The 25004-nt window shown below is 39.9% G+C and overlaps 1 protein-coding gene across 1 annotated transcript in view; it reads left to right on the plus strand.

The window, feature by feature from the left end:
- LOC114471825 (85/88 kDa calcium-independent phospholipase A2-like) overlaps positions 1-21402 on the plus strand; it is a 65256-nt gene extending 43854 nt beyond the window's left edge. Inside the window, exons 12-18 of the mRNA XM_028460764.1 lie at positions 6546-6696; positions 7116-7252; positions 12847-13001; positions 13063-13108; positions 14791-14906; positions 14988-15061; positions 20977-21402. Coding sequence (XP_028316565.1) covers positions 6546-6696; positions 7116-7252; positions 12847-13001; positions 13063-13108; positions 14791-14906; positions 14988-15061; positions 20977-21121 — 824 coding nt within the window. The 3' untranslated portion in view covers positions 21122-21402. The remainder of the gene's footprint in view (positions 1-6545; positions 6697-7115; positions 7253-12846; positions 13002-13062; positions 13109-14790; positions 14907-14987; positions 15062-20976) is intronic.
- Positions 21403-25004: the final 3602 nt, after the last annotated feature.

Here is a 25004-nt window from a genome sequence, read left to right on the forward strand (position 1 = left end):
GGTCAGAAGCATCAGTCTGTAAAATAAATGGCTTCCCAAAGTCAGGACAATGCAAACATGTGTCACTGGTTAGTGCTTGCTGAATGTCCTTAAATTCCTTCTTTGCCTCCTCAGTCCAGCATAGCAGCTTTGGATGTCGTAGGCTCACCATATCTGTAAGCAGAGCAGCTCGAGCACAGTAGTTTGGAATAAATCTGTGGTACCAACCTGACATGCCAATGAATGACCTCAGCTCAGTTCTAGTTCGTGGCAAAGGGAAGGATTGAACTGCCTTCATCTTCTGAACTTGGGGTTTAATGACACCACCTCCGATGACATAGCCGAGGTACTCTACTTCTGTTTTCGCCAGCATGCATTTAGCAGGGTTGATGGTGAGGCCCGCTTTCCTGAGACACTCAAAGACAGATTTAAGATGTTCCAAATGCTCTTCCCATGACAAACTGTAAACGACAATATCATCCAAATATGCTGAAGCGAACTCTGACAGACCATTCAGTACCTTGTCCATTAACCTTTGAAAGGAAGCTGGTGCTCCATGCAATCCAAAGGACATTACTGTAAAATAGAAGAGGCCCCATGGTGTCCGGAAGGCGGTGAACTCACGGGACTGCTGAGACAAAGGAACTTGCCAATAACCCTTAGCAAGGTCAATTGTTGTTAGATATCGGGCCTTTCCCAGTTTGTCGATCAGCTCGTCAATACGTGGAGTTGGATAGGAATCAAATTTTGAGATGGTGTTTAAGTACCTAAAGTCAATGCAAAATCTAAGGGTGCCATCTTTTTTTGGTACGAGAACGATAGGGTTACACCACTCACTCTGAGAAACCTCAATGATTCCCATGGACAGCATCAGATCAATCTCTTTCTGAAGTGGACCAAGCAACCGTTCAGGGATTCTATAACTCATACGCCTGATGACTGCATCCTCCTTTAATGTGATGTGATGCTGCATGATGTCAGTGTGACCTGGGTTGGCTTGGAAAATATCAGGTGTGCACAATGCCCTCACCTGTAATTGCTGGATTCCAGATAAATGTCCAAGATCTGCAGATGAGGAACATTCCTCTGGCAGATATTGTTCTTCCACTTCTTCATCTGTAACATTCCTGATGAGTAGAACACTGGAAGACTTCGCTGGTCTAGGGACCCACTCCTTTAGCAGGTTGACATGCAGGGTCCTCATAGGACGATGGTGACCTGGGATTGAGATTTGATAGGTTGTAGGACCTAGCTTTTTAATTACCTCATAGGGCCCCTGCCACTTGGCCAATAGCTTGCTCTCCTTGGTTGGCAACATCACAAGAACTTTTTGGCCAGACTCAAACCCTCTTTCCCGAGCTTTGACATCATACCAAACCCTCTGCCGATGCTGTGCCATTAACATGTTCTCCTGGGCCAGAGCAGTCATCTTCTCCAACTTTTCCCTCATCTGGAGAACATATGACACAACATTAACAGGTTCTTTGCCAGTATCATCTTTCTCCCAGATTTCCTTCAACAGTGTTAAAGGGCCCCTGACCTCATGACCATAAAGAAGTTCAAAAGGTGAAAAGCCAGTTGAAGCTTGTGGAACTTCTCTGTATGCGAACATGAGGTAGGGGAGCCAAAGATCCCAATCAGAGCCAGTGTCGTTAACAAACTTACGGAGCATCTGCTTAAGAGTTTGATTGAACCGCTCTGTGAGTCCGTCGGTCTGTGGATGATAGGGAGTTGTTCTCAAACTTCTTATGCCCAGCAGCTTGTACACATCCTGCAACAGTCTTGACATAAAGTTAGAACCCCTATGTGTCAGGATCTCCTGGGGCAGCCCAACTCTTGAAAAAAAATGTACAAGACACCATGCAATTGGTTTCGCCTTGATCGTTTTAAGTGGAAACACTTCAGGATATTTAGTGGCATAATCTGTTATTACCAACATGAACCGGTTTCCTGTCTTGCTCTTATCCAATGGGCCCACAATGTCCATTCCCACACGCTCAAAGGGTGTTTCTATTATTGGCAGAGGTTGAAGTGGAACTTTGGGCGGAAACCTAGCTGAAGTTTGTTGGCATTGAGGGCAGCTCCTACAGAACTGTGATACATCTTTGCGCAGACCAGGCCAGTAAAAATGACGTTGGATACGGGCTGAGGTTTTATGCTTCCCTAGGTGGCCAGCCCAGGGAATTGAGTGACCCAGTGTCAGGATTGCATCCCTGGCATCTTGTGGAACCATCAGTTGCCTAACTGACCCATTGCAGCGGTAAAGAACACCATTCCTGATATCATAGCCCACAGTCTGTTCCGAACCCCCATTAACCTCAGCATTTTCTTGGGCCTCCCTTAGATACTCAGCTAAGCTTTCATCCTGCTGCTGCAGCATCCTAATGTTGTCTGGGAGTTCAAAACCCAGTGGCAAGTCAGGGGCACCACAGGGCTCATTAACAGTGTGCCTAAATTTTTCTTGGCGTCTCTGCTGTCGGGTTTTTGGAGTCTTTGTGGGATTTATTTGGATCTCTGCATTATAAAATGGAAGAGTACTCAAAGTTTGACCCACATCATCCACTTGTTTAGCCTGGGACCATGTCAGAGCTACGTTGCAGTGTTTCACTGGGGCAATCAAATCCAAAAGGACTGGGAGATCATGTCCCAAAATGACTGGGAATGGCAGATTGTCTGTTACACCCACTCTCAACAGGTAAGTGTTTCCTTCAACTTTCACATAGACGTTGGCTGTAGGATATGGTTTTTCATCTCCATGAACACAGCAAATTGGAACCAACTCAGTACTACAAATAACATGTGCAGGAACATACCGACGATGCATCAGGGTTTGGGTACTCCCAGTGTCAATGAGTGCTTGGAGAACTTTCCCATTCACCTCAATTGAGGTCACTTTCAGTGATTGAGGTCTTTTTCCGGGCTCACACTTTGCTCTTGGAACGTAACACATTTGTGTTAAGGTCACAACATTTTGTGGGCATCTTGGTTTTGTATGACCCTCTTGCCCACATAGATAACAGATTATGGGTTTAAAGTTCTTTGCAGACACATTAAGAAATGTTTGATTTTCTTTTACAGGAAGCTTACTGACCGTAGGGGCTGGCACCATGGTTGGCGGAAGAGTTCCTGGTTTTGGAGTGTACCTGGTTGGTTTCCTGGATGTAGAGGCCCATGATTGGTGCCTCGGACGTGCAGCCACAAACATATCGGCCAGCCCAGCAGCCCTAGCTGCTGTCTGCGGGTCCTGCTCCTTGATCCAAACCTGGAGCTCAGGAGATAACATTCTCAGATATTGTTCAAGAATAATCACCTCACCAATTTCATCCACTGTTTTGTTTCTTGGTTGTACCCATTTCCCATATAGATCTTTTAGTCTTACATACAGTTCTTTTGGTGTTTCATCAGCCTCCACCTGCAGAGCTCGAAATTTTTGACGATATGACTCTGGATTGATGTCATATTTCCTAAGAATTACAGCCTTCACCTGGTCATAATTAAGGCTTTCATTAACATCCATGTGCACAAAGGCACTCCTTGCTTTACCCGTTAACAAGGGAATTAGCTGAAAAGCCCACTCTGACCTAGGCCACATGCAAGCAACTGCAATACGTTCAAAAGTTATAAGAAAATGTTCAATATCATCAGAATCTGTTAGTTTTTGCAGTTTAGGATCTCTAAAGAACCGTGACTGACCTTCATTAGCTTCAGCAGTTGCTGAGGGTAGCGGACTCTGTGCTGGTGCATTAATTGGATGGCCATCCACCTGGTGAGAAATTGACTGAACAGATTGCTGCCCAAAATCAGCTCGGGTGGATATTTCCTGCTGGAGGAGAGTAAATTGATGCTGCAAAGACCTAAATCTATTATCTTGCATAGCCATCTCTTTGTTCCATTGGGCATCTCGTACTCCTTGCTGTCCCATGAAGACTTGAAACATTTGAGCTAGATCCTCAATTGATTTTCCTCTGTGTACCTCTTCATCCGTTGCTCCACCCATTGCACCAAGCTCCTTTCCATCAGTTTCTTCTGGCTCCTTCATTTCCAATAGCTGCTCTCGGTTGCACTCTTCTCTGGCTCATTTTCTCCCTCTACCTCTCATTTCTCAACCTCCACAAAAAAAAAAATTTTGGAGGAAGAAAGCAATACACCTGGTTCTTTACTGGATCATCCCACCACTGCCACCAATTATGTCATGGACCAAACAGCAAAAGCAGGAACACAAGTGTAGCTTTCAAAAAAGATGATTGAATTTATTAACACAATATTTAAGTTTAACAAAAATTCACCTATCAAGTAAATTCAAACAAAACTAATGAACTGAGGTGAACACAGGAACTTTACCTTTCCCCACTGATCTCCCAATGACAAATATGGTGCTGTTTTTAAACACAGGTGACTGGCCAACAAAGATAATTAGGGGGTGGGAATTTTCAAACATACAGTGGTGAAAACCTATAATTAAACTAATAGAAGCAATGTATCAAACTAAACTATAAACATAATAAACCAATCCAATATAACTCTAAACTAACATTTCTAATTCACTATTAAATCACTAAACAAATTAAACAGACAGCTTCCTCCCCCCCAGTGGCTTCCCCAAGATGGTAGCTTCTGCTTTAACTCCGCCCTCCTTTAGCAGCCATCTTGGATGATGCCACTCTTATTGTTCAGGGGAGAGCTGCAAACAATACAAAACAAAACATGTTGAGTTTCAACTGAAAGAAATATTGATGTGAAGTAACTGAGAAAATAACTTAACTTAAGTGGAGCTACATAGTGTGGCCTCCACACTTACATTCATCCTTTCACCCAGTGAAGTACACACTCTGGATTTTAATTCCCCCACTTTGCTGGTGTCTCCATCGTCTGTCTTGAGATGCACGTTGATCAGGCTGAAGGTGATGGGATACGTGTCTGATATGAACACCTCAGTAGACATGATGGTCGTTGCACACTTGAGTGTTTCCAGCACTGGCGCCAAATCCTCCATCAATTGCCAATATTTTTCCCTCAGCTCCAGCATCCTGGCATCTGTGAGTTTGGTCACTGTGTGGTCTGATAGTACAGCAGACACCGCTGCTCCATTAGTCTGTAAAACTTTTCAATGACTGAATTCCACCTGGTTTTACAGGATTGGATGAGTTTATGAGTGCTTTGTTTGACTCGGTTAATGTAGGTAGCGAAACCCTTGTTAATGGCCAGCTGCAGAATGTGGCCGAAACAAGGAACTGAGCGCCAATTGACTCGTGTGGGACTGTTTGCCGAGACGATATTCCATGCATTGTCATGTACACGAGCAACTACACGCCCCATGTTTCCACAACCTGGTTTAACTTGTCAGCTAAACTGTCAGTAGTATGCCTCACTGACATGCTATCTGTGAGTAGGACTGCTGACATTACCTGTCAGTTTGGTTTAATGTAGTGGAATGTAACTGTGATGTAGCTTTCTGTATACAAGGAAGTCCAACAGTCTGTTGTGAGGGCCACATTCGTGGTTGCAAGTTGTCTTTTCAATGCTGCGTTCTTCCTCACGTAGCATGTGGATGGTTATGGTTGTTCTAGAGTGGATATTGTACCCTGGCTTGATTTAATTCATTACCTCTCGAAATCCCTGTCAGTCAACAACGTTTATCGACAGCATGTCTGTAGTAACCATGTTACATATCCGCTGGGTAATGCCCTCTGCTTTCGTGGAATCACATACCATTCGTCCCAACACTGTGGTGATTGTTGGATGAGAAGAACCACTCGCTGCTTGTAGCACGGCTGAATGTGTCATCTTTAGGTGGTAATTCAACTAAGTTGTGGAGTTGTTGTTCTTTAAAATGCTTCCACATATTGTGCATTTGGCGTCTTTGTAGTCATTAACCAACTTAAAGTCGCTCTATTACTCCATTACCGTTTTTTTTCCCTCTTCATCCTGTCAGTGTACCGCTTCTCGTTTGTCTTGTTGTTGTCGTCAGAGCCCTGCTTCACCTGTGTTCCCGCGTGTGCGTCAAGTACGTCTGGCGTCAAGCACGCCCTCACATGGACTGGCGGGGAATTACGGGTTCAAAACGCAATTAATTGCAATTGCAAACAATTAATCGATAATCGATTAATTGTTTGCATCCGTAGTCACAACTATTTTTGTCTTCCTTCGCTAAACAAAAGAGGTTTACATCAGCATTTTTAAATTTTCCTGATTTTTTTTTTTTTAGAGAAACCAAAAGCAGCACAAGTTGTCATTTTCACTGAAAAAGCTGCTAAAGGATGTAAAAAGCTGCTAAATTATTTAAAAAGATGCTAAATTATATAAAAATCAGGCGGGATGTTTATGGGCAGTGGGGCCGTGTGACATCATCAGTCACTTGAGTTCAAGATGGAGGAACACAGGCTCTAAAACTGTAAAGTAGTCCCTTTTTTAAAAGTTATTAAAATGTATGTGGTCCAAAATAATGCATTTTTTTAAGGCATAGATACTACTAATAAGGACATTTCAAAAGTTTTAGGGCACATTTTTTGAAACAGTGAAAGATCCCTTTAAATTAAGCTAATGTTGAGTTGTTCCTGTGTGTGCAGGTAAGTCTTTGGAGTACCTGCGCTGCCTGTACTTCAGGATGAAAGAGCAGGTGTTCAAAGGGTCGAGGCCGTACGAAACCACGCCACTAGAGAAATTCCTGAAGAAAGAATTTGGAGAAGATACCAAGATGACTGATGTTCAATACCCCAGGTGTTACACTGCATTGAAACATCTGAACCTAATCAGGGTTCTCGCCAGCGCAGTCGACATCACAGTGTAGGGGCCCCTACGCTGTGATGTCGGCCCCTATGCTGGTTGAAACACAGCGTAGGGGCCGACATCACAGCGTGGAGCCCCCAATTATGTTACGGCCCCCTCAAGTATGTCTAGCGGCCACAAAAGGAATAACACCCTCAAAATGTAGCAAATAGTGTTTAAGAGGATTATAAATGTCAAAATTTTCCATGGGGGGGGTTTCCCCCTGACCCCACTACAACATGTGCTCCCCCTACACTGTGAAAACTTCCTGGTGAGAACCCTGCTAATGCTTGTGACCACACATGTTTTCACATACAAAGCGACAGTACTGCTGTTTGTTGTATTTCTATGTTTGCTTTCTATTTGTTCAGGGTGATGGTGACCAGTGTTCTCGCAGACCGACATCCAGGCGAGCTGCACATCTTCAGGAACTATGACCCCCCATCCGTCGCCAGCGAGCCCCCGTACTCCACCAGTGCCACGTTCAGACCTCTCACCATTCCACAAGGTTCTTCGACATGCACAACGCTGTTGCACATCATCACATGTAGTGTCACGTGGCTGCTTTCTCGTCCATTTCACTGGGTTTTCATAAACGGTGGATGTTCAATACGAGCTCCTCACGATCGCGAGTTTACCTTTGGAAATGGGAAAATCTATTTGACCCGTTTTTGGGTTTGTTTTATAACTCTTTTTATTTTTAATTGGGCCCCGACATAACACGAAAATGCTTCTCATGCATGTTTTGGGACAGTATCACACATTTACATACTTTTTACTGGAAAACGAGCAGTTGAATGTCTAGAAACTGTGACAAACAGACAAATCAGTCCAATTCTGCCCTGAATCCCATTTACAATCGTGTCATTTAAAGGGTACCTGTAGTAATACATAAAATATTTTTAATGTATTACCAATAAACAAAATATGTGCTGTGCACCTTTTTTAAAAACAAAACACATTAAAAGGACTTTTTTAGAACATATTTATACCTCGGAGCATAAACCAGGACAGGATATGATACACTTTTGTTGATCAGCATGGTGCATTGTGGGAGGTAGATGCATAACAGGTGTATTTACATTGTGGGAAGTGTAGCTTTTCTGTTTACTCTCAGTGCTAAACAAGCTAAATGTGTAACTTCCCCTCGGTGATAAAGTGTAGCATCTAGGTTTAATGTTCACCTTTCTCATTAACTTTCTGCTTCTTGTGAGCCTCCCTGCACCCACTCAGCATCAGAATTAGCCTATCGGACAGAGCTGTTGTTAGCAGCAGAAACGAGCCATGGCTGAGTAGTTAGGTGTTGGAAGTGCACAAATATGGTTAGAAACTACGATTAAAGCTGCGTGAAAGGTTATCTGTTCATTGATTGGATGATGCTCCACTACCTCTGAGGATCAGCACCTAACCAACGGGTAAGTTCTCCTGACAAAGTGGGGTGGGGATGCGGTTAGTGCCATGACACCCCCCCCATTGTATCCCCTGTAAGCAGAAACTTAGTAGTGCTCTGAACAAGTATGTTTACAAGCTGCATTAAAGACTTTCTGTGAAGGAATTCTGTTGGACCGCATCTGGTTTCAGATGTAACTTTGGCTTGGTACCCACTAGCTTAGCCCATTAGCTTTTCCCACAGGTTCCTCTCATAGCAGCTAAGCTTGAAGCAATCCTCACATTCCACCCAATTTGGTCCGAACGCCAACGTTTTAAGTGTGTATCCCATTCTGATAATATGGAGCCAACGTCTGGATAACTCTGACTTAGTGTTATTTGGCTCAGAGACACAAAAGAAATGATTCTGTGGTGTTTTTCTCTTGTTGTTATAGCAACTATTGGCTTTACACTCCGTCATTGTTCAGAAACTGTAGACCAACAAAACACTGTTGTTGAAACGAAAAGTGCGTCATATCCTGTTCAAAATGTTGACTTCATAGTTTATGCCCGAAGGTATAAAATCATTCTAAAAAGTCCTTTTATTGTTTTTTTTAATAGAAAGGTGCACATATTTTGTTTATTAGTAACACAAACACATTATTTGTGGTATACATTTACACTACACGTACCCTTTAATGTGTCGTGATGAACAAGCAGTTCAGATTATTGTGACTACATTCAAATATGAAAAGGCTCTGGTACAAAGACGATGGTGTATTAGTTTATCTGGTGATGGTTTTATCTGGTGACCTGTCACAACAGAAGCATCTACAATCACACAGGATTTTTTGCAAAACATGAATGTGAGTAAAAGTTGAACAAGTAATAATTTGGGACCATCTAATATCACACATTTCCATAGAATTTTGCATTGAACGGCGTGCTCACTGGGTGATGACAAAATGAGTTCAAGCAGGCAGTGAAACATCAACCAGGAGGTTTGCTTTGTGTGGTTTGAGTTACAGGATTGGAGGATGAGGATGTGTTGATTGTAGGATACACAGAAGAACCAGCATCAAAGCGTAGGAAGGTGACACACCAAGGTGTGTAGACACTGATGCTAACAACGTTTGGACATTTTAAGGCATCCTCAGGTCTCAGAGTGAGGTATCAGTCATGAGACCAAATAGACTCATGACTCAGCAAAACCTCTGTCAAATTAAACGTCATCACACGTCAAATGGCACGACCTCAGGCCTTAAAACATGACACAGCATTTTATTTTGAAGAAACCGGAGATTCACATGATGTCGTCAATTTGTTGCTACGGATATGAGAGTAAGTTGAAAGCTGTTATTTTTTATTTACTTATTTTTAAAGATTAAGATAATGAAAAGTTTCTATGTATTTAGTAATCAAACAATATGTTAATATATCTTAACTTTTAAAAATTAAAAGGAAAGAATGGCTTTTCAACTTACTTTACTTTCGATTTTTTCAAAATAAAATGCCATGTCGCGTTTTAAAGCCTGAGTCTGATGACTTTTATTTTGAAGCCTGTGGCCATGCCATTTGACGACACTAGTTTTGATAAGTGACGCTGTTAGATTTAACAGATGTTTTCCTGATACCTGACTCTGAGACCTGAGGAGGTCCTAAAATGAACACTGTAGTAAAGGGATGTTTGAGAAATACTGGTACAGCTTATGGCTTACAGCTTATGGCAAGCCGTTTTAACATTTAACAGTTTTAGTTTTTGCTAATAGGAATTACATTTTGTGTTTGTGTTACACATGTTGAAATGTTAATTGTAAATATCTGGAAATCAATTTTGACATGTTACAGATATATATTTCTGACTAGTCAGAAATATGTACAATTCCTTTCATGATACCTGAAATGTAAGAATAATTGTAGATATTAACAATTAACATTATGACTACTGAGAATTGAATTATTTATATCTACAATTAACATTATGACTAGTGGGAATAGAATTGTAGATATCAACAATTACAATTGTAACTATGTAATGAAGTGTCAGATATCTACAATTCTATAGAAACACATAACGGAATAAACGGCTGCTACTTGGCACTTTATTTAATCACAGATGAGTTGATTTTATTCACATTTTTATGGCATCTTTTTGGAGCAGACACACTGGAGGGATTGTTATTATTCTGCTCTTACACTTGTTACAAAGGAAAAAAAAATGTCTCATTAAATTATATTTTTGCAGTTTTTTAGATTAGTATTATTATTCAAATTAAAACACCACACGGAGTCTCAAACAACTGTATCCTATGCTTTCACTTCCTCAAATATAAATCTAGTTTGGAAAAAAATACACTATAATAATGAAATCATTAAATAGTTAAATAAATAACAATTTCAATAACTTTACTCCCTCAAATATAAATCTAGTAAAAAAAAAATAAATACAGTATCTAAATATCTGAGCTGGCACAACTCGTCACTTTAGTGCTACTTTTAAAAAGGTTGGGAATCACTGCACTGTGGAAAAAGCCAAAGCTGATTTAACTTCTGACTGCAGCATACGCTCAGAAATGTTGGATTTATTTTCATTTCTCACCTGTACTATAAACATTTGACCATACATGTCATATCAGAATGATCATTGGGTTCTATATTTTTATATTTTCTATTGAAATCAACTTATTTTATCATGCCACTAGGACTTTAAGAAGATTAGCCTGAAATAGGTGGCGCCCCACCTGTCATGTCTCCATTCCCCACCAGAGGGCGCACCACACACTTTGAGAAGCACTGCGTTAATCTTGATTAAATGTGTCTTCATCATGACTCCATAATGATTGACTAATGACGATTAAATGATGTCAAATCCGTTCACTTTTTGGCTGAATAATCAATCTGTGCTGAGTTCTGCTGCAAATTGAGCTTCAGATCATTAAAGTCAGAGGTGGTTAAAGAAAAGTTATACTCGTCTTCAATACTCAAATTAACCCGCACTCGTTTAGCGCAGACTTTTGAAAACGGACGATCGGATCCGTATGCATCCACGGAGACACTGTTCCAAATCGTCATCAGTGTTCTAAAACAGTGATTCTCAACTGGTGGGTCGGGACCCAAAAGTGGGTCGCGGACCTGTACTGGATGGGTTGCGAACAGCTGGTCAAAAATAAATAAATACTTAAAGTCTCTCATGTTGGATATATCTTTTATTTTGAAAGAAACTTTTCTTATGATAGGCATGCTGTGAAGTGCATGTTGCACAGGAAAATATGTAGATTTATGATTTAAAGAAGAGAATGTGTGTTTAAAACACCTATTTTTGAAAAACGTGGGTTGCGATTTAATGGCCGTAGAAAAATGTGGGTCCCAGGGTGAGACCAGTTGAGAACCCCTGTTCTAAAACAATGTTTAACAGGAGTTCCACAGTGTGCATGGAAAAATGAAAGGAATACCGTATTTTTTGGATTATAAGGTGCACCGGTTTGTTATTATTATTATTATTATTATTATTAATGAGACGCGTTAAACGAAACAAAATGGTCAGATAAGTCAAACTTTATTCAACTCATTAACAGTAACTCTCAACATTGTTCAGGTTTAACACATAAAATACAGAACAATACAGGTACATATCACTCCACGAGGCACCTGACTACGGTAGCCCTAAAGTGCCAAAAATCCATCAAGCATTGAAGCTTCATAGTTTACTATAGTTGCACTAAAACATTTTGACATATTAATTTCATACATAAGGCGCACCTGATTATAAGGGGCACTTTTGATTTTTGAGAAAATTAAAGGATTTTAAGTGCGCCTTATAGTACGAAAAATACGGTATTTATGTTTTATTTTGGTAGCAGGACATCACCAAAAGTGAATCAGCTGTTCCTTCACCCATTATCAACATTTCTGAAAATTTCACCAAAATCCGTTCATAACTTATAACTAAGTTATTGTGTACACAAACAGACACACACACACACACACACACACACACACGCCAACAAACAGACCAACATACTTTCAAAAACCGTTTTGGTTTTTGAAAAAAATAAAAGTATAGATATTTGAATAAAAAATGACTCTGGTAAAAGTATCAAAGTTGATCCCTTACTTGAGTAAAAGTAAAATAGTACATGCAACTAAATGTATTTGTTGTAAAAAAAATAAATAAAACAAATGTCCCTTTAATAATAAGACAGGGTTTTTAAACCAGCAAATTCCATTTCTATAATTTTTTTTAAGAATTTGTAGAAAACTGGTACATGGAAACAAGTTAAATCTGTTACCCTTGAACGCCTGGAGAATTCAGCACTCATGATAACTAAAATATGTAAATTTAACGTGTCAAGAAAAAAAAAAATGAAAATGCTCAGTTAAACCCAGAGCAGCTTTGAGTTTAACATTTTTAAAAACTTGAACATGTGAAGCATAAAACTAAGGGACCTGTCTAACAGAAAAAAGCTCAAACTACCAAAGTTGTGCATCTTTTTATGTCATGACGTCATCTTCAAAGGTCTTAAAAGTAACAAACTCATTTTTAAAATAGTGGAGTAGGAATATATTTGTTTTTAAAAAATAAGGAGTAAAAGTAAAAAGTCACCAAAAAAATTAATACTCAAGTAAAGTACAGATATCAGAAAACAACTACTTAAGTACAGCAACAAAGTATTTGTTTTTCGTCACATGTCACCTCTGCTTATAGCTTACCTTCTTCTTTCCCTTTCCTCTCAGATCAGCTGGTATGGAGAGCAGCTCGATCCAGTGGAGCCGCGCCCACCTACTTCCAACCAATGGGACGTTTTCTGGACGGCGGGCTGCTGGCCAATAACCCCACGCTGGACGCCATGGCAGAAATCCATCAGTACAACAAAACTCTGACAGCTGAGGTGAAGCTCACGTATGTTTGATAAATACTAGAGCTGTTTTTTTAATTTATCTTTCCCTCAGGGCAAGGACACCAAGAAGTTGGGGATGGTGTTGTCCCTTGGGACAGGTAAGACTTTTAATGATGTGTAGAAAACAGCAGCAGCACTAACCTTCAACTCACTCACAACAATAAGTTGGTTCCTGTTACTGAGAAATAAACGTGTGGTTAGAGGTTAAAGGATCCTCCACAGTTTTTACAAATGTGACTTAAATCTTTGAAATGTACTTATTAGTAAATCTACAACTAACAAAACACATTATTATGCATCATATTCATTTTATTAACTTTTAAAAATGGGACTACTTCACAGTTTTAGAGCCTCTGTTCCTTCATCCTGTAATCACATGATTGATGATGTCACACGGCCCCACTTCCTGTAAACATCCCATTGTTTTCTATTGGAGTGAAACATTCAGCCTGATTTTTAGATCTGTAGATTAGTAGCTTTATTGATCTTCTAGTAGCTTTATAGATTGTTTAGTAGCTTTATAGATCTTTTAGCAGCTTTATGGATCTTTTAGTAGCTTTATAGATCTTTTAGTAGCTTTATAGATCTTTTAGTAGCTTTTTCAGTCAAACTGACAATTTGTGCTGCTTTTGGTTCCTCTCAAAAAACATGAAAAGTTAAAGATAAGGGGTAAGGCCAGATTTGAATGGGAACGTCCACATTTTATGGTCACTCCACCCAGAGTGTGTAACTGGGATGAAGGCACGCAGTGACCAAATTAAGTTTGATAAGAATAGCACGCAGACAGAAGCTTTGCTGACTGACACATATGGGAGAATAGAGCCCACATTGAACAACTCAGCACCATCAGCTTGTCCTGTCAACGCTGTGTTTCATAACCTTTTACACCAATTATTCAAATGGTGAACTAAATTATTAATGATATATTTCATTTATTAGAAGAAACAGAGAACATGTGTGAGATGTGGTTTTTCATACTGCTAATAAACTGAACACTTTATGTGTAGTTTCTAGGGCTGTGCATTGCCATGAATCTGACGATACGATACAATTCACGATTTGCATGTCACAATACAATATATTCTAACACTAAACAATACAATATACATCACAAAATATTGTAATATCAATAATTACAAATGTCACCTTTACAAGTACAAAATGGAATGAAATACAATTTATTTCATTTTTTTACCACTTGCTAGAACAAGTAAATGGTAACTAACTGTAATTCAAGAACAAATATCAAAACAAGTGGAATGTTTATCAAACTGGCAAATTATATTTTTCAAAAAAGTTTAACTTTTGCTTCTACAACAGATTATGATTTTATGTTTTAATTTTTTTTTTTTAAGTAGCTACATACATCTATCAAAGTGCTCAGTATGTTTTATGAAAATAAAGTGCTATCAACTACCAGCTCAATGCATTGAGCAGTGATGCAGGTCTGATGTTCACGTATCACTGACACCTAGTGACTGGGAGTTTAACTGTTCTAATGTTAGCGCAATTTAACGTTTTTTTTTCTTTATTACATTTTTTTTGGATTGATACATTAATTGGACAGTGAAATACCACGATATATCGTGGAATACATTTTTTTTTCTCACACCCTTAGTAGTTTCACTGTTCTACCACCAGGGTTTGTGTGGACACAGTTTGTACCATTTCTTGATAAATTGTTGATAAATTGATAAAACCAATATAGTACTTAGCGTGGAAATGTTGGTACGTACGATTGTGTGTGTGCGCGTGCGTGCGTGTGTGTGTGTGTGTCCAGGTAAACCTCCTCAGGTGGAGGTGAGCTCAGTGAACGTCTTCAGGCCCTCCAACCCTCTGGAGCTCGCTAAGAGTCTGGTAGGAGCCAAGGAGCTGCTGAAGATGCTGGTGGACTGTGTGAGTACAGTGATGATGATGAAGATGATGATGATGATGATGGAGTGTGTGACCCTTAAACCTACTGTTGTGTGTGTTCAGTGTACCGACTCTGATGGATGTGCTGTGGACAGGGCCAGAGCCTTTTGTGAGATGACGGACACACTCTACCAAAGGTGTGTGTTTGTTTTTAATAGGGCTGGTTTACCCCCAAAATAAAGGTCCCAGAGAGCGGGGACCCCCACTGTACCTGAAGGTGGTTGAATAAAGGGGAGAGATTTTTGGGGTCCATCTATAAAGTCAGTAAAATGATGGTCTATTGCTCTATGAATCTGTGATAACAGTATTTATTTATTCATCTGAATAATATCCACTGTTATCCAGTGTCAGTGCCTGATCCTTTCAACACAAGCGTAAATCACGTCTACATCCAGTAAACTTATTTTACAGCACTTTGTGTACTATTTAAAAGGTTGAATCCTTGCTATTTAAAAATAATTAGTTTGTGTTTTCTAAATCTGGTGCCAAGATTTCCCAATTGGGAATTGGGATTGTAAATGTATGTTTTGAGTGATTTATTTTGCTTTTTATTTTATTTTCTGTTTGGTTCTATTTCCTAATATTTGGTGAGATGTCTCACTATGGGATGCACACTTCCTGCAGCCCTCAGAAGCACTTTTTCTCAATCCGCCAAGCCCATTTCGCGTTCTATCAGGTTAACTGTCCACAGGCCTGGTAGGTCTGTCCTGCTATCTGCGAACCGGTGGGTGTGTCCAGGGCGCCCTTGGCTGGGGGCTGCTGTTCCACGCTGGGTGTGTGCCGTTGGAGTGCCGCGGTGGCGGCCCCCGGTTGCTTCCAGGGGGGCGACCTGGGGCATTGCCTTGTGGCTTGCGGTTGGGGGTTGGGGTTGGTGGCGGGGTGCGCTGGGTCCTCGGCTCCTTGGGGCTTTCTCGGGTGTGTATACGGGGGGTGGTGGATGCCTCTCGGATTGGGATCTTGGGGGCGTCTGGAGGGCTGCTCGGTTGTGGGGGGGGTGGCCTGGGACTCCCTGGCCCTCGCTCTTTCTGCTGGCCTGGCTGCATCTTTGGGTCTGGGGCAGCGCTTGGGTTTGCAGTAGCTGTTCTTACATCGGTCTACGATGCACTGGCATTTGTTGGGCTGTGGGATAAAACTGGTACTGGGCTTAACTTTAGACAAGTTGATCCTAAATACCTGTTCTAGGTTTCCCACTCACTCATTCTCTCTGTCCACAGCCACCACCATTATACCTAAACTTCACAATTGTCACCAGACTGGCTTGATTACACAACACAATATGTTCTACTACAACTTCACATCTCACTCTCACTTTAAAATAATCAACTCATCCCCACCCTTTCCATTACCTACCTTGAGTCTCTCCTCCCTGCTCCCTTCCCCCCACCCCCTCACCCAGGTGTAATACTGCCCTCTCTTTTTATATCTTCCCTTTAATAAAGTACAGTATTAATTACCCTTCCTTAGGGAGGGCTGGTGAGGGTCACAATTATGCAATAAAATAAATTCATTTATTTAATTGCAATAACAAAACATGCATTTCTGTCTTAAATAGATTGCACTTCTTGTAGTGTTGACCTTTGACAGCATGTGCAAACAAAGAAAAAAAAAAGATTGCAAGTGACGGAAGTGACGTAGTCTACACGCACGTGTTTAAAGGATCTGAAGCAATCAGGCACTGACATCCAGGAAGTTTAGTATTATTTGGTCCATAGTATATAGTCATCTTTTAACCCATTTTATTTCTGATTAAAACAAGGATTCTCATCTTTAAGATGAATATATACTATGGGGCAAATAATAGTAAACTTCCTGGATAACAGTGGATGTTATTCAGATGAATAAATAAATGTGGTTATTATAGATTCATAGAACAAAGTCAGTCTTTGCTTATTTGCACCCTTTTTTCTGCAAATACAATAAACGTTCCATATTTTAACCTATTTTAACCTTTAACCTTTTTCTTGCCATATTTTTGCTCCTTTTAATGCATTTTTGCTACATTACTCCCATTTCTGACACTTCTCTATCACATTTCAATGCCTTTTCTGAACATTTTTTCCACTTTCAAGACATTTTCAGCACTTATAAACTTATAAACACTTATAAACCCTTTCTACCATTTTTGCCCCTATTGTCACATATGTTGACTAAGCATGTGGAGATTAATCAATACGAATCAAAAATCTAGATACATAAGTGCACGATGCGGGTGTATCGATCCATTCAGTGTGCATCTGTACAATTTACGGGTGAAATCGAGATGCATCGGTCACTGCGTGCCTGCATCGGTAAAATCCATGGTTGCATTGATTTTTTCATCCATCCATCATCCATCCATTTTCTGACCCGCTTGTTCCTGTTTTCAGGGCCGCGGGACAGTTTTTTCATTCTGTATTTCATTCTATCCTGTTTTTCCAAGGCACATTGAATGCACCACGTGCTTCTGTTTTGTTTTGAACACGGAAGCCGGGAAGCACGTTGGTACCGCAACAAAGTTATAACATGAAGGTCAGTGAGAGGAGCTGCAGCAGCAGCTAGAGAAGAGATTTATAACTCACCTAAATACTTTAAATCAGGCGTAGAAAGATTCTAAACTTGACCAGAACACCGTGCTGCTAAACCTGCACAAACTGAGGGGCTCTGCTGCCCCCACCCCCACCCTGTGGCAAACTGAAATCAGAGCTCCAGTAAAACTGGTTAGAGAAGTATCTGTAATAACTTAGTCCAAGGTAGTACTCTGGCACCTCCCTCTACCTGTGATAGTGTATTTTATTTTATTCTTTCTTTGTCTTATTGACGTTAAGGCTGCGTCTCATTTCTCCCCCTTACCCCTCCGCCTTATGGCGCGTTCACACCAAAAGCGTTAGGTGTACTCGCATCTAGGGAGCGTCGTGAGGTCGCGCTGTGCATCCCGCGCCTCCCGTGCGGCGTTTGAAGCTTTTCATTTTGAGATTTAAAGCTTTTGACGTGTGTCCGGCGCCTCCAACGCGGCTGATACTGGAGTTGGGATTGTTGAACATTTGGGGCATAGCCTGTCGTGTCGACCAATCAGGAGTTTTCTCCACGGTGATGAATTCAGAAAAAAAAACACAAACCGGAGACAGATGGACAGGCACTCTTCTGCTGGAATAGAGCGCCTGTTGTTGGTGTAATGGTAGGTAATGCTCGCGCCGATGCTGGTCAGCAGGTCGTCAAACTGGGCACGGGAGAGACAGAAGTAGCGCTGAAAGCGACTCTCGTCCGAGCGCAGCTCTGGTGAATCCAGAAACGGCACAGAAGCACAAATAAATCCAAGCCACTCTTATTCCACCACACTTCTCTATAGCCCTCTGACATCACAGTGCACACACTGAGTCACACCAAAATACATCCAACCAGAAACACCGCCTTCTCAACACAATGTTCCACCACTTCACAGTCACTGAGTGAAATATGAACGTAACTGATCGCCACAATATCATCTATTGTATGAACACCACCGGCAACAGAGAAGCCCCTCCCCTAAATGCGCTCAACGTGCTCAATGTTCCCAACTTGTTTGGACACGCCTCCAGAGCGTCTTCGACGCAGGTGACAAGTGTCTGATTCAGTGAGCAGAGGCGTCCAACCAGGGGTGTGAGGCACGATTTTGACGCCAGAAACGCATTTGGTGTGAACGCAGCATTAGCCCCACCTCTCTGAAATGTACGTTCACAAGAGTCAGAGGGGTGCCCCATTTCACTATTGTGTAGAGGCGGAGCTTTTACCGATGCTTACTTAAAACAGAGGGGATGGAGGAGTTTCAGACTTTCCCGCAACTCAGCAACATGGCGCAGAAGGACTCGCATAAATGTAAGCCTATTTTTCACATAAAAAGCTTACAAAGTTATATAAACCGGTTGTGTTTTATGCCAAGTTAGGACGGCAGTAGTTTGGCTGACGTATGTCGTATGTAGCTTCCATATGTTTTTGTTTCATAGCTTTTGTTTTATAACCATTTATTATTAAGGTGCGTTCACACTGAACGCAGCTGTCGCGACTGCAGTCACTTCAATCACCTGTGATGAGTCGCTTGAACACAGTGGTGCTTTTTTGCCTTTCGTCATGAACAAGGTGTGTGTGTGTGTGTGTGTGTGCGTGTGCGCTTGTGTGTGTGGATTAATTTACGGGGTATGGGAGAACAGGGGAGACTGATCACTTCACTTATCATAAACAGAGCTGCTTTTACAGTAGAAATTACGGTGGCTGGGAAGTGTCAGGTGAATGCATTTACAGAAATGAACACAAATGCAAAATGGCCACAACAGAAGTGTTTCCACAACGGAAGTGTTTCCAACGGACCGGTATTACAGACGGACACGTTTCTGGCGGATGTTTTTAACTTGTCAGAACAGAGAAGAACAAGAAGAAGACATCGAAACACGTATGAAAGTAAGTGAAGGTTGATTAGGATACTCTTATATTTTTCATATCAGGCTATCATATCATAATACCCGTCCGTCGGAAACGTTGTGGCCATTTTGCATTTGTGTTCGTTTCTGTAAATGCATTCACCTGACACTTCCCAGCCACTGTAATAACTTAAGGAGTTACTAAAGGATGAGTTCACTCAGAATGCAGGCTTATTTAAGAATGTAACCGCTTTAATTTTGCCCCGGTACGTTTAGGTTACACAATAGTTTAGGTTAGGATTTGAATGTAATCTCGTCAATTCAGTTGCTACAGTCGCGTTTGGTGTGAACGCCCCGTTACACACAACAGACATGACGACGCTTCGGCTGGAAAAGTACACAAAAACATCCTTGGCTCAGCTCCGCTGATATAAGGGCGCGGTTTTATGACATCAAAACTGTGAGACGGAGTGAGAGGGGCGGGGGTGTGGGCGAGAGTTTGGAGGTGAAGGCGGAGGAGGGGAGGGGTATAAAAAGTATTGAAATTGGGCCTAATGTGAGGGTCTGTTTACAGCAGCTGTGACTGTTAAATAATAGTTTTGATCTTTTTCTGCACAAGCAGTTATGAAAGACCTAATAGTGAAAGGTTATTATTATTATTCATATTATAAATGTTAATGCTACTGTATTAGCCTAATGTCTACTGAACAGTTCATATTAGTATCTGTGACAGACAGGAATATGGACATTACTATTGAAAGTGTCTCTTTAAGTGATGATGTCACTGTTTACTGTTTAAGTTGTGACAGTGTGATAAACAGGTTCTAAATGTGAGGAACCACTTCCTGTTCCTTATGTTGACTCTGGTTCTAAATCTTAATCCTACTAATGAAAAAGCCTGTTTTTGTGTTTAGTTTTTTTAAGAGGCCAAAAATAAGTTCCATAAAATGATGCATAGTTCTAGTAGAGATTAGAAGCAAAATGTGCACTTCTTGTTAAATTTGTTGTCCACTGCCTCTAGTACTATACTGAATTACAGTTACTTATTTACTATTTACATTTTTGGTATAATTTCATTAAATCATGTTGAATCGCATCGTACAAAATCGCATTGTGTAGAAATGAATTGGCATCAAATCAATATCAAATCGTATCGTATCGTCAGGGGATTCAGTGAATTGCTAATGTATCGTATCGCTGGTAGTGTAGCGAGATACGTATCAAATCGTTGTCAGTGATGGAGATTCACATGCTTAATGTTGACCCATTATTGTCACTTTTAACCTCTTTTGACCATACTTCATATCTATTTTTGCCAATTTAACCACATTCACCTTTTGTCATGCCCATTATTTACCAGTTTAAACTAATTGTTTTTACTTTTTAAATTTCATTTCCCCATTTTTTTTGTCACTTTTAAGCCAATATTAACACTTTGAGCTATTTTTACCTATTTTTCTTTCCCTTTTCTAATTTGCAACTTTTAACCAATTTCTGTTGTTTTTAAAATCCCATTTTACCACATTTTCCACCATTTCTGGACACTTGTTAGCGTGTTTTTGAGTTGTGCTGATAATATGTTGCATCGCTACTGAACATGTGTGATTTTATTGTGTTGTTATGAACCGTTAATAACACAGAGGAGTGTGTGTGTGTTAATCCAGTGCATTATTGTGTGTCAGACTGAGTCCTCAGCTGTCTCAGGAGGTGATGTTGGACGAGGTGAGCGACTCTGTCCTGGTGGACATGCTGTGGGAGACCCAGATGTACCTGTATGAGCAGAGAACTGTCCTCCAGTCTGTGGCCCAGTCTCTACTGGACACATAAACATCCTCATCATGTCTGACACACAGTACACATATAACCTCTGTTTTCTCTGTTTGGGAACAAACTCTAAACCAGTAGAAATCCAGTTGGATTTTTATCTACTTATTACTTTAACATGGTAAAAGATAAATAAAAACTCTCTCTTATTATTCCACATAGAGGACCCATGTTCTGCCTGTTCTGGTCTGTTCTGAATACTGACACATGTAGCCTCACACCTGATTAAGTTAAATAAACTTTGCTGAACTCAGCTTTGGACTTTGACTTAAAGGAAGAAACTGACAATGTGAAACTTTTTATGTATTTTCTATCTGGATGTGATTAATGAAGTGTCAATAAAATATATCATTATTTATCCAAACTTAGACTTAGAATGAATTTTTTTCTTTTGACTCCATCATATATACAGTATGTCAGAGTTGAATAGATTTCTTACTGTATTTTGGCCATCCTCCAAGTCTCTCCCCCGTTAGTTCCCACACATGCAACACACTCCTCATCGCGGACATGCCCAGTGTCACTGCTTGCCCCGTTTTTTTGATTGTTTTCTCTCACCGTCACGACTCAGTTCCACACATGCTCTGGTTGAGTGTGAGCTGCTGGGAACTTCAGCTTCAACTCTTGTAGAACCATTTTCTGTCTTGTAAACTCCTTTCCTCTCCCTCTGAGCTCTGCCCATCACAGGTGATCTCTCATTCAAAGGTGCACTGCTGCCACCTACATGTCACCAGCTGGTCACTACATCATGGTACAAGTTAGATATTCACCGGAGAGCTTCGTCACACTGTCTCCTAGCAACCTCAGCCGAAAAACACACTTCACATCTATAGACGTGAATGGCACTCAATGAGTTAACGATCAATGTAGGGTGTCAAACCTTTTTAATTTGTGTTAAATGCAGATGACACTAATATTTTCTGTAATGGGGAAATTTTACAGCAGCTTTTGGAGGTGGTCGCAGCAGAAATGAGCCATATAAATGATATCATTCTACATTTTATTTAATGTTGCCTTTTAAAGGTCCTTAGGTCACCGTACAAAGCTTCAACTCCAAAAACATACATTAAATACAAAACATGAAAAAAAAAAATGGTGGACAACATAAAAAAGATGGTGTAAATAGTTCAAACCATATTTTAATTCAATGTTATCTGGTTCACATTTCATAAACACTTTTTTAATACCAACAAATATTTAATCATTCACTTTATTCTTATATATTAAACAAACATTTATTTTTGACATTTTTATTTTCAATAAAACAAACATTTGATTAAACATTTCACAAACACTTTTTTCATTAAACAAAAAAAAAATGAAATTTTTTCATGAACTCCTTATAAAACAAAAAGGAAAAACAAAAAGAAAGGAAGAGAGAAAAACAAGAATCAAAAAATAAAATAACAATAAAATGAATTAAAACAAAAAGGCTAATTAAACATTTAATAAGGAATACTTTTTTGAATCAAGCTTAAGATTTAATTTAAACAATTCATTAAACAATAGTTTCAAACATATAAATAATAAATAGAATTAAGCTGACATTTATTAAAACATTTCATGAACACTTTTTAAAAAAATTAACAAATATTTAATGAAACTGAATCAAGCTTAAGAAACATTTAATCAAACTTCACATTTCATTTAATCTAATTAAGCTGATGATTTTTAATGTTTAATGTGTGAAAGTGGGACTTATTTTTATTTTAATCACTTCTTCATCTTCAGACATTCCTGAACACACATTTAATCTGTAAATGTAAAACATTTAGAAACCTCTGATGTAGAAAGAAAGATGCCACAGTTCACATAATGTCCACTAGATGGTGACATTTCATTTACTGAGTTGATATTAATGCAATAAGATTAAAGAAAACTTGAGGAAAATCCCACTTTATCATCACTTCACTATGGGACACAGTAAAAACATTTAAATCAGGGGTGCCAGGGTCAAATTGGGGGCAGAATTACACTTTCGGCCTGAAAGACCAAACACTGACTCAACACATGGATATGCTGTTTGAAATTATTCATAAAGACTTACACATTAAAAAGAAATTGCATTGGCGGCACAATAGCCTCACAATGAGGCTTACAATTACATATCAGCCTAAAGCACGTTACCCTCTAAAAACGTTACATTGACCTATCCATGCAAGTAGTCTACATTTATAAATTAGAAATGCAACAAAATAGACAAAACACATTTCCTATGAATAACACAAGTGTAAACTGTAAATTACTCTCATCATATTTATTGAATGACATGAAAACATGCCAATGCATAATTAGGCCAATTAAAAGAAGGCCAGGCCAAGTAAATGAGTCAGAGAAAGTCAGTGTTAGAATAAAGTCATCCAACAATAGACCATGTGACTGAATATACAGTAGGAATTAGTAAAACAAAAAGATTCTTGAAAAAATAACCAAATATCTAAAAACATGACATTATCTCAATAACAGATGGCACATTAATTTTGCAAGTCGTCACCAGTAAACTCCACCCACATTTCCACCCACCCATGCCTACTGTACAGCCTACAGTGTCCAGTGTGTGTGCTGCTATGGTTTGTGTCATTTGGGAGTTAATGGGAAACTTCCTCTGAGCTCTTCACACTGATGCTATGGTGTCACGTCATTCTGAGAGTTTGAATAAAGGATGAGAGAAAAGATTCACGCACTGCTTCCCTCCATTAGCGCTGTTGATAAAGCGTGGCTTTGTTTGAGAGCCAAAGGAGTAGAGCAGCAGCTCCTCCTTCACTCTGCCAACAAAGAGGCACAAATCCCTCTTTGGAAGAGGAGAAGAAGAAGAGATTTTTAAGAGATAATTTGCTAATTATCCTTGTAATCTGTAGAGATGAGCATGAAGGGGTGTCACAGAGGGGTGGGGGTGGGGGGGGTTAATGGAAAAACCAGCCAGAGAAGAAGAAGCTGTTTTAGTTACATCTGATGGTTCATTATTGTCAAATACATAATGAATCATACACACACGAAACAGACTCCTGTTAGGCTCCTCCCACTCAGCTGTTGTTAGACTCCTCCCACATCGATCCAGGAGCTTCTGTTCATTCCTGTCCTGGTTTTGTTCATGATTCTGTGCTTGAAGAATAACAATGTTCGGTAACGGCTTCCAGTAACGGGGTAATCTAACGAATTACTTTTTACGCCGTTACAACGCCGTTAACGTTACTGAACGTTAAATGTGGTGCGTTACATGCATTGATTGAATTCACTGTTATCAGAAAGAAACCCTGGCTTCATACGCAGCTGTAGTGAGGAGGTGGGTTAAAAACAAGGTGAGCGATTATGATTGGCTAAGGCGGTGTCATGTTTCATGGTAGCCAATCAGAGCCAGTGTTTTTACACGTGTGAGCACAGACACACACACAGACACAACCAGTACGGATTTGATGAAGCAGCAGAGATGGCGAGCATGGAGCAGTCTGATGAAAAGTCTTAAAGTGTAACAACCCTGGATCAATCTGTCACTGAGAATGTTCATGTACATACTATTTAATTTAAATGTTCACCTGCACTACTCATCAATGTACTACTGCACTATTATCTTATTATTATATTTTATTTTATTATTATTATTATTATCTTATCTTGTTATTGTTATCTTGTTATTTAATTTAGTTTTGCACATATTAGTCAAACTACTGTTTATATTTATGTTTATATATACTGTATATACCTGTATATATATATATATTTTTTTTTTTTTTCAGGATTTAGTTTGTGTGTGCTGTACTACAACGCTGGACAACTTCTAACAGAGCTAAATCACCATGGTAACTTAGGCTGAACACTTAACCTGGTCTGGACCAGGTTAAGTTTTGGATAAAAGATCAGTTGTATTGGAAAATTAGCTGCCCAAATG

This window comes from Gouania willdenowi, chromosome 1 (genome assembly GCF_900634775.1).
Source record: "Gouania willdenowi chromosome 1, fGouWil2.1, whole genome shotgun sequence".
Taxonomy (NCBI): Eukaryota; Metazoa; Chordata; class Actinopteri; order Blenniiformes; family Gobiesocidae; genus Gouania; species Gouania willdenowi.